The sequence below is a fragment of the Callospermophilus lateralis genome, chromosome 15 (assembly GCF_048772815.1).
Source record: "Callospermophilus lateralis isolate mCalLat2 chromosome 15, mCalLat2.hap1, whole genome shotgun sequence".
In the NCBI taxonomy this organism is placed as follows: Eukaryota; Metazoa; Chordata; class Mammalia; order Rodentia; family Sciuridae; genus Callospermophilus; species Callospermophilus lateralis.
Genome location: NC_135319.1, coordinates 94036613 through 94047336, shown reverse-complemented (window position 1 = coordinate 94047336; position 10724 = coordinate 94036613). Strand labels below are relative to the sequence as shown.

At 54.0% G+C, this 10724-nt stretch overlaps 2 protein-coding genes across 2 annotated transcripts; both read right to left on the bottom strand.

The window, feature by feature from the left end:
- Positions 1-1450: 1450 nt before the first annotated feature.
- LOC143638000 (olfactory receptor 13G1-like) lies at positions 1451-2365 on the bottom strand. The gene has a single exon (XM_077105406.1). It carries the CDS (start codon positions 2363-2365, stop codon positions 1451-1453), a length of 915 nt encoding a protein of 304 aa, XP_076961521.1.
- A 4517-nt stretch (positions 2366-6882) lies between these two features.
- LOC143637989 (olfactory receptor 13A1-like) lies at positions 6883-7812 on the bottom strand. The gene has a single exon (XM_077105374.1). The coding sequence runs from the start codon at positions 7810-7812 to the stop codon at positions 6883-6885; it is 930 nt and encodes a 309-aa protein (XP_076961489.1).
- Positions 7813-10724: the final 2912 nt, after the last annotated feature.

Below are 10724 nucleotides of genomic sequence, written 5' to 3'. Positions count from 1 at the left end.
TTTTGATCCTTCTCCAGCACCTGAAACACTTGTGCTTGTTACTAAGACACTTCTGGACACTGTCTTTAAGACGGTCTATGGGATGCTAGAAACAGTGCCTTGCCTCCATTTTAATTTTTCTTTTCCCGAATATCCTTGAACATGTGTGCACTTTATTCTAAAGTCAGAGAAAAGCCAGGGCTGCTCACCAAGTGCCCAGACTGCATTCAGGGCCTGGGGAGAGGGTGCCACCCAGCACTGCAGAGGTGGAGTCTGAGGTGGCAGTGGCCCGTGGGTAGCTACACCCTAAACCTGCTGCCACCAAGAGCCTCCACCAGGAGTTGGTAGCAAAGTCTGCAACGACCTGTGAGGACCCAGGCCACATTCTCTGAACTGAAGGGATTGTGTGCACAACCCTGTGTGCAGACTGACACCAAGTTGATCATAATCTGTGGGTGGCTTGTGCACACGGGAAGACTGAGAGAGGAGAATGTGAAGGAAGGCCCCTCTGGACGCAGTCACCGTGATTCTGCTCTTCCTGTGATCTCCTTCATGCCTATCTAGGTTTCCTAACTTCACTGCATGCAATGTCTCCCATGGAAAAGACTCATGGTTACTCTTCAGGGTTCTGTCCCAGAGGGAGCCGGAGAAGCCAGAGGAGCAGGACTGAGTGTGTTGGGCCACCTGAGGATGCCCTGGCTGGAGGCCCATGGTGGCTATGAACACCCCGCAGCACAGCCCTGGGTGGCTTAGGGTTCACCCTTGAATGCCCTCCTGTGGCCCCTCTTCCCCTGGGGTCCAAGCAGCAAAGCAGGCTGATGTAGTGCACTCTCTTCCCCTCACCACCATTAATGCCCGTCCACTCTCCACAGGGACAGGAAGCGGTTCAGATTAGGGGAAAGCAGAGACTTGTCCGTTCCCTTACTAACCACACCACAGACTGCCTCTGCCTGGCCTTTCTGAGCCTAGTCCTAGTGGCCTAAGTGTGCACATATCTTGGTTCCCTTCATCCTCGTGGCATCCACTGGGTACCTGCCCTGTGCCTGGTCAGAGATAAGGACAACACAGTGTCCTTGTCAACAAAGACTGCAGTCTGCAGGGGAGGTCAAAAGTCAACAGTGACGGGGACATGAAACATCATGGCCTTGGGGACAGACAAGCCACACACCGGAGATAGATCAATAGGAGGGGACAGAAAGGGCGGCATGACTGGAACAAATGAGCATGGAAAGACCAGAAAAGGCCCCGTGGAGGGGACAAGTCAACATGAGGGCACGAATCACCGTTTGATGATTTCCTGAATGTATTTATAGCAGCGGGCACAGCACCCCAACGCCTGCCCCCTTGCTCAACAAGGAAGCCCCAGGCGGGGTGCTGTCCCTGCTGTGGTCCTTGGGCGTGGGCCCCTGAGTGTCCCTGCCATACCTGGACCCTTGACCCCTCAGGGTTGGGAGCCGGTGGCCTGGTGGGCTCAGCAGCAGCACAGAAGGCTCCTGAGTGCGACTTTGACGTCCTTATTCCTCAGAGTGTAGATGAGCGGGTTCAGGGTGGGCGCCACAGAGGTGTAGATGATGGACACCACCTTGTCCTTGCGTAGTGAGTAGCTGGACGCGGGGCGGATGTAGGTGTAGATGACGGTGGAGTAGTACAGCGTGACCACCAGCAGGTGGGAGGAGCAGGTGGAGAAGGCCTTGCGCTTGCCCGCTGCTGAGCGCATGCGCACAATGCTGGCGATGATGCAGCCATAGGAGAGCACGGTCACCGAGAAGTTGCCTATGGCCAAGAACACGTCCGCGGTGAAGGCCATGACCTCATTCAGACGTGTTGGGGCACAGGACAGCCTCAGCAGTGGGGGAATCTCGCAGAAGAAATGCTCAACGACGCCAGACTTGCAGAGGGGCAGGCGCAGCATGAGGCCAGTGTGCACGCTGGTGTTGGTGAGGCTGATGGCCCACACGGCCACGGCCAGCAGAGCACATGCCCGAGAGCCCATCCGTGCACCATAGTGCAATGGCTGGCAGATGGCCACGAAGCGGTCATAGGCCATGGCTGAGAAAAGCAGCAGCTCTGCCCCCATTGACCATGTGAAGAAGAAGAGCTGCGCCATGCAGCCCCCATAGGAGATGGTCCTGCCAGCCACCATGCTGCCCAGCAGCTTGGGCAGAATGGTGGAGGTGCAGAGGATGTCCACTGCGGCCAGGTTGGCCAGGAAGAAGTACATGGGGGTGTGCAGAGCTGGGCTGGTGCTGATGGCCACCACGATGAGCAGGTTTCCCGACAGGGCAGCCAAGTAGAGGCCGAGGAAGCCCAGGAAGAGTAGTGCTTGCAGGCGAGGCGTTTCCAAAAACCCCAGGATGATGAACTGGGTCACCAGCGTCTCGTTCATCCCAAAGGGCCTGGGTGTGGAGACCTGGCAGCTGCTCCGCCCCACACCTCTGATCCCCCACTGTAAAAGAAAGAAACGCCACTGTCCCTGCTTGTTCTGAGTACTCCTCCCTCAGTTGTGTGAGACCCACTAGAGGCAGGATTTCAAGTACCCTGGGGGGTATAAATGGGCCTCTGAGCCCCAGACTCTGCAGGGAGAGCCACTGAAACGACCCCTATCCTCACCCATCCCAGGGAGTGCACCAGTTAGGACTTGGCCTCCTGCTCAGTTTGCTTGGCTCCACAGCCCACAGGCACCAAGCATGACTGGGAGGCGGTCACCCACAAACTCCCAGTGACCTGAGCTCTGTGTCCTCGGGAAAATTGTCCTCAGGGTCAGTGGGCGAGAAAGGAGAAGAACTGACCAAATGCTCCCTGGTCACATCCAAGCAGCACCCACCCAGGGCCGCCCAGGGTCCTCACAATGACCTGTGCATTGGCAATCATGGTCACCTCACTGAACCCCTGTTGCTGAGGATGGAGGAGCAAGCCTGTCTGCAGGCAGGACTGAGCACCCGCCAGCACCAGAGATTTTATGCTACGTTTTGTCCAGGCTGCTCAGTGACATAAGAAAGTGAAATTTCACCTGGGATTTGAGAACTTGCCCACTCAGACAGAAATCACAGCCAGAGGGATCTCATGGCTGGGGTCAGTGTAGAATACAGCACCCCACCACAGTTATCAAAACATCATCATCTCTCGTCAAACACAGGATATAGAGAATCAGCATCCCCTTAGAGCAGGTACTTACGAACGTGGTAAAAATATTCCTGAAATTCACCTGTCCCTCAAGAAACTTGCTTCTCTTTACCATGAAAAAGAGCCATTAGCTTTCATTGGGAAACAGAACAGGTTCAAAACAAACACTAGCAAGGAACTGTGGGAGACATCTGCAGCTATGTGTGGGGACAGTAAGAGACCTGTGACCAGGATCACAGGCCCTGTCTCATCTGTAATAGCCAGAGGCAAGGGCTTACAGGGAGGGGCCAGGCCCTGAGGGACCAATTAGGGAGAGCCACCTCCCCACTTAGGCAGAACCAGGGCCTGAGCTCAGGGCCCTCTGGGAAGCTGACCAGCACTGGGGACAGACCCAGGCCCTCATGGGGAGCATCACTGGGGCTTACAGCACACTCCACCCAACAACAGCAGAACGCATGTTCTATCCAAGGACTGGGGACCTTCACCAGGAAAGGCCACACACTGGGTCTTAACACAGGCCTCAGCTAGATTTAAAGCCTTTAAGTCATACAAAGTATGTTTTCTGACCATGTGGAATTAACGTCAGGGAAAAATGAGGTTTCAGGAAAATGCCCACATATTTGAAACTAAATCATGTATTTCTAAATAACACGTCAATAAGAATACAAAAGGGAGGTGTGTCAGCCTGGTGACGCTGATGAAAGTGAAAACAGAACTCTAAAAGTTTGTAGGATGTCAATGGGGCCGCAGCAAAGAGCAGGTTTGTGGAAGTTTATCTGCTTCAAACGAAGAAATACAGAGGCCAGACAATCCCAAGCACATAACTTCATCCCAAGGGCAAGATTGAGGGCTGTGGGCAAAGTATGGAATAATTACCACCTCATTTTTTAAATTTTTTTACTAAGTCTAGGTGATGTTATGAAGCAACTATAAATCTCTGGCAATATTAAAATGGTATGATTGCTTTGGAAGAAAATACCTAATAAAACTAAGTATACACATGCCAACCCAGCAATGCCACCCACATTCACACCAAGAGAAACAGGGACATCGGATATCTTGTACATAATTGTGCAGAGAGGATTTATTCTTCATCGCAAAGAATTAGAGTCTATAGTAATCAGCACTCAAACGGATAAAGAAATACACTGTTATTCATAGAATATAATGCTAACAGAAATGAAAACCTCTTATACACACACGAATCTGAGAAATATTATGCAATAAATAGGCCTCACATGCGAGAACGTGGCCTGTGTGGCCTTATTTACAGGAACTCCCAAAGGCTCAAAACTGGCCTGTGGCTGAAACACCAGATGACTGCAGGAGAGTTCAGGGGCAGGGGGAGGGACCACAGTGGGGAGTTGTGGTGGAGGACAGGGGACTCAGAGAGGGCTGAATGGGGGAGCAGGATGAGTGGGAGAGCAGCGTTGGCCTGCAGGAGGAGGACAGGGCAGAGGACAGGGCAGGCAGGATGACAGGATAGGATGAGGCAGGTGGAGCTAGGGAGCAGAGTACAGGGCAAGGCAAGCAGGATGATGAGGCAGAGTCTGCAGGTGGAATGAGGCATGAGGGGTGAAGTGCAGGGCAGGGCGAGCCAGGTGGTCGAGTAGAGGGCAAGGTATGCCGATAATGAAGTGGAGGACCAGAGATGCGATGACACTCATGAGGACAGGCCTGGGCAGCCTGGAAACAGCAGCAGGAACCCTTCAGCCTCCCAGGTGTCACCCTTGTCTGCTGGGTGTGATTTATACTAATGTGTGCATGTGTCAAAACAGTGATGCAGGCCCTTAGTTATGCAGTCCTTTGTTTGAAAATTTTACCTTAAAAGTAAAAAAAGGCCCTATCAATACATGTTGAACTCTAATGGTATGCACACAGAAATACTTAAAAAGTGTCTTGATGTCTGTCATGGTGGTGCACACCTGTAAACCCAGTGACTCGCCAGATGAGGCAGGAGGATCCCAAGTTTGAGGCCAGCCTCAGCAACATAGCAAGACTCCATCTCAAAATGAAAAATCAAAAGGACTGGGATATAGTTCAGTGGTGGATCACTCCTGGGTTGCGTCACCAATAACCCCGCACAAAATGTACTTTGAAGCTTGCTTTGAAATGCACAAAAACAGATAACTTGGCATGGGAGTAAATAGAGTTTACAAATGTAGCAAGGAATCACAGGTAGAAAAGGTGGGTGATGGGTGCTTGAGTGTCCACTCCAGGGTTCTGCCAACTCTGCTGTGCTTGAAACCTTTTGTAAATGTTGCGACAGGTATAAAGAAACATAACTCAAGAATGGCAAGGGGTGCCCGTGGAAGGGTTGGGAGGCTGGGCTAGGGCAAGGTCCACAGGCTTTGAGGATGGGTTGCACGCAGCATCCAGGAAACAAGTCAAGAAGTGTCAGTAACTGGCCGTCACAACTAGACAGGGCTGAAGGCGGACATGGGGCCTCATACCAGCCATGTGAGCTGGGCGTTAGCAGAACAGCTGCAGAGCCAGGTGGGGTTCAGAGGAGAGGCACAGAGGTGTCTGCACTGGGCTGTCACTGGCAAACGGTGACAATGAAGGCAGGGAGTTCACAGCCTAGAAGACAGTGCCAGGAGGAGACGAGAAGGAGAGGCAGCTCAGGCAAGCCAGGAACAGCAGCATTCAAGCTACTGCCCAGGGGTGTGGATTGTTGACTCTGTTCAGCAAAGAATGGAAGAACAGGACCCAGAGGCAGCAGCAAGCGGCAGGTTCACTGAAACAGCGACAGAGAGGGACATCTCTGAAGAGAAGGGCCCAGAGCTGGGAGTCCTGGGGGAGTTTGGCCTGTTCTTATGGCCTCTGGAATTTCTCCTCTCCTTATCTCCTTCGCTGTCCACGTTCTCCTCACTACTGTTGACTTGTGCCCCCACTGTCCGTGTGTCTGCTTGGTTTTTTCTATAGGGTCCCCTGCTTAGGAGCACAAGTATAGTAGTCTCTGTGATTGGGTCCCCCACTTGTGTCCCTAGCACTTTTACCGGCAGGAGATTGCTCTTTGTTCTGGCCCTGCCCCCCGCCTCCTCAGGCACCGCCTGTCCTGACCGCCTGAGCCCTTCGGTGTCCCCCCTCAGAGGCCACATGCAGAGGGTAAGATGGAAGGAGGAGGGAAGGAAACCCAGAAGCAATGCTGTGAGAGCCACAAGCACTCTGCCTCGGCGGCAGATGGCTGGCTGCAGGGTGTTCCTGTCCCAAAAAAGAGCAGTAAGTACAACCACTACCTTTTCAGGGCACTGGTGAGGGAGCTAGACTGCACTTCTGCCACCTCACAGTCACAGTGAGGGGCAGCGTTCCCCAGTCCTCTGCAAGCTCCCACCAAGAGCAGGGAGCTGGACACCAGGTCTGGGTGGCTTTCCAAAGCAGGATATCAAGACAAGCCATCAGAGCCACTGTACTAGGCTGTGGACAGGGTGGGTCAGCTGATCCTCCGCCATCCCTTGAGCCGGAACCCTGAAGGAGGACATGGCCAGCAGCACTCCACACAGAGGAGCTCCAGGGGCAGCCCAACCAGGGTGGGAGGAGGGAGAAGCAGTGGCCTGCTCTCCCCGTTCTCCCAGCTCTCCTGACTCTCCCTGTTGTAGACCCTGAGGGCCTCCACCCTCAGGCTTCAGATGTCTGCACATCACACAGAAGGCGGCAGCCCTCCGGGAGTCCAATTATTATAAACCTACTGCCCGGATCATCTTCTCACTCCTGGCCAGGGCATCAGATTCTCAGTCATACACTGGGATCAGCTGGGACAGTTCACTTGCCTTCCCTCATCTACCAGGTGCAGGCAAACACCCTCCCCAGGGCCATTTTGACATCCCTGTTTCTCAGGGAGTAGATGAGAGGGTTCAGGGTAGGGCTGACCACTGTGTACAGCAAAGCAACCACCTTGCCATTTTCTGAGGAGGAGCCAGAACCTGGGAGGATGTAGGTGTAGATGACGGTGGAGTAGTACAGCGTGACCACTAGCAGGTGGGAGGAGCAGGTGGAGAAGGCTTTGCGTTTGCCAGCGGCTGAACGCATGCGCACAATGCTGGCAATGATACATCCGTAGGACAGCATGGTGAGCAAGAAGTTGACCACGCCGAAGTAGACATCTGCGATGACAATCATGACATTGTTCAGCATAGTTGGACTGCAGGACAGTAGCAGCAGCGTGGGGACTTCACATAGAAAGTGGCGGATTTGATTGGGACCACAGAAATAGAGTCGTGCCATCAGGCCCGTGTGTACAGATGTGCTCACCACACTGACCACCCACACACTGCCTGCCAGCAGGATGCAGATGGGCCAGCTCATCAGCACGTGGTAGTGCAGTGGCTGGCAGATGGCCACATAGCGGTCATAGGCCATGGCTGTGAGCAGCAGCAGCTCAGCCCCCAGAAACCAGGTCAGAAAGAAAAGCTGGGCCATGCAGCCCCCATAGGAGATGGTGCTCCGGGTGGCCACCAGGCCCTCCAGCAGTTTGGGGAGGACAGTGGACGTGCAAAGGATGTCCAGAAGGGCGAGGTTTGTGAGGAAGAAGTACATTGGGGTATGAAGGCTTGGATTCAGACCAATGGCCATGACAATGATGACATTTCCTGCAAGAGCCATGAGGTAGAGGAGGAGAAGGAAGGCTGAGAAGAGAACCTGGAGCCAAGGGTCTCCAGAGAAACCCTGCAGGACAAACTCCACCACAGCTGTGTGGTTGTTGGCTGCCATTGGTGGGCGAGCCCCAGGGGCCACTGGAACACAGCTGTGGCTGGCAGACAGGGCACAGGGCAGAGACACCGACTTGGCCTCTTGAACAGGTCCTGCTGAAACCAGGAATGCTTTCGGAGGGCACATTTGCTGCAGAAAGCACACAATGAAGATGGTGACATCATCCCTGCCTCCAGGGAGACAGAGCATCAGCTCTTCTCTCTGTAGACACCCACCCAGAACAGCACCCCCTGCCTCTCTGTGCCAGGCAGCACCCTCCATAACCCACAGAAGGCACAGCATGGGCTTCTGTTCACGCTGATTTTGAACATGTCCTACAATATCCAGAGATATGGCGCTCACTGTGTGCATCGTGTGCCAGCCTCCACTGGGCCTGCTGAGGGCAAAGCTGCACCAGGCACAACCTCAGGGCCCCAGAGAGGATGAGTCATGTTGGCTGGGGTGGGCCAGGCTTCAGGGAGGCATGTGCAGTACTCTCCAAGGGGAGGGACACACCCAGGGGTCACAAGGAAGAGGGAGAGAGAAGCAGCCCCTGCATCCAGGCTGCAGCCTGCTCCCGGGGGGCAGATGTCCTCAGCTCTCAGATTCAGGCTGTGGTTTTTCTGGACACAGTTCTTTCATAGAGACCACAGCTACCCATCTTGATCATCCAGGTGGCTCCAAGGGAGGGCAAACCCTTGTGAAGTGGGGAGACCCTTCCTCTAGGCTTGTCCCCAGTAAGCATCAAGCTATGCCAGGCTGGAGACACAGCATATGCCCAGCTGCAGCCTAACCCCAAACATCCTGACTGACACTTCTGGTTCCTAGACCACATACACACACACACACGCACACACACACACACACACCCCGTCCACCACCACTCATCTCTGACCATGCAGGCCTCCTACAGTAGGATGAGGTCTGCTCAGGTCAAGGAATGGGTGGGTCAATCAGCATGCGGTGAACAAGACCAGTCCTGTCTCCCTTCCTGGGTCAGCCCAAATCCCATGCATCCCCATGAGAGTGGGAGGTAGAAGAACCTACCCTGGACACTCATGGGTGGGCTGTGAGCTACCTAAAAACAAAGAGCTCCAGCCACACACTGTTCGAAATAAGGAGGTTCATCTCTACCCAGATGTGAACAGACACTGCTGATTTACAGAGAGGTGGGGACCTTATTCTCCTATGGGTGGAACTCAAGGGTAGGACGCTTGCAGTCCTATTCTTGTGGTCAGTTTGACCCTCCTCAACTGCAAGAGCTGAGCCGCCCACATGCCCTCAAGGGCCCACACTCACCCCTGCAGAGCGGAGGGCTGGAAAGCTTTCCTCCATGCAGGTCCCCGCTGGGCCTGTCCAGCATCCCACCATACACACAGCCTCTCACCAAAGAGCCAAGGCCTGCCATGAGCCAATACCAGTCTCTGAAGCCCCCAACGGCTGCAGCCGCTGAGCCCCACAGACTGTCTGCTGGCAGTCTTCAGGCTGCAGGTGACTCTGGACAGCCTTACCATGTGGCTCCATTAAAGACCCAAGGGCCAAGCCACAGGCCTGACCAACAGCCCAGAGAGAGCTCAGAGCAGAACTGTGAAGCCCCTGGGCATTTGCAATTTCAAATGGAAACCATGAAAGATGAGAGCAAAGTGATTTCAGTATGACATCTTTCTTTTAACATTAAAACAGATCAGGGCAAAAACACATCTCTTTTCAGAAGCAGCCTTCCCTCCCTCAATAAGTAGATGGGTAGTCCAAAAGGAAAGAGGTGTAGGGGGACAGACTCACATGGATGGCAGGACTGGTGCTGCTTCCTATCTAACCCGGAGCTGTGCACACGGTATGGATGAGGGTCGCAGCTCTGAGATTAGAGCCTTCTCCTGCTAGGTGTCTCCTGGGTTTCCTGTTGACCTTTAGTGGACCTCACCCCCTTGAGTTGGATGCGTCGTTGCTAGGGACCCTGGGGTACCCCCAGGAGTGGTCCTGGGGGAGTAATTACCCATCTGGAAGTAAACATGGATTCCTGAGAGGCCTGGTCCCCAGGCTGGGATGCAGCCAGGTCTAAAGGTCACAGAGAGGTCACAGGCACGGATCCAGGATGAAGACACTGCCAAGAGTCCCTCTCATGAGTCTCTTCCCTAGGGGTGGTAGGGGCACAAGAGCCACATTTGACTGAGTCCTGCAGGAAAATGGGATATATTATGCCCTGGCTGCAGGTGCAGTCTCGAGGGTGAGCCCCCAGCTTCCTCTGTCATCAGCGGCTCCCAAGGGTGTCAGTGAGTCCATGTTGACGCACCCTTGTGCTCCAGCTCCCTCCCTGCCCGTCGTCTACCTAGGCTTCTCCTGATTGTGACTGCTCAGACTTCCTTGCTTTGGGTGAACTTGGCAGTGTAAGGAATGCTATTGGGTGTCTGGTATGATTCCCTTTGGTTGGGGTCTGTCTAGTTTCTCAGATTTGGGGGAGAAAGACAAGGGCATGTGCTGCTTGTCGCATCCCTGTGGACGTTCTCAAGTCTGCCTTGAGGACAGAGCATCCTGAGGGTCTACAGAGGTGCGCGTGGGCACTGACAGCCTGGGCCCAGCCCCTGCCAGCCTTCAGGGGACCTGGCACAGGTGGCAAGGCACGGTGAGCTCAGAGCAGCAAGCTCCCTTCCCTGTGTGGCCAGAAACTCCACAGCAGGTTGGTGGAGAATGCATCCAGAACTGAGAAGCCAGTTGGAAAAGATAACCTGTACAAGAAAATCCCTGTGCAGAAAATAACATTCAGACATCAGTCGTTGCCAAGAACCAAAGACGGGACCTCTGCTAGCTTAACATGACCTTGACTTCACACACGATGACGACTGACCCTTTAGTTTCCAACCCCCTGATGCCCTTCAGCCGAAGCAGACAGCGTGTGTTTCATCTGACCATCGATACTACTTTTTGATGGGAAGACT

Bases quoted from the DNA above. Each gene is read 5' to 3' on its own strand.
- LOC143638000 (XM_077105406.1), bottom strand. From the start codon at position 2,365: ATGAACGAGACGCTGGTGACCCAGTTCATCATCCTGGGGTTTTTGGAA.
- LOC143637989 (XM_077105374.1), bottom strand. From the start codon at position 7,812: ATGGCAGCCAACAACCACACAGCTGTGGTGGAGTTTGTCCTGCAGGGT.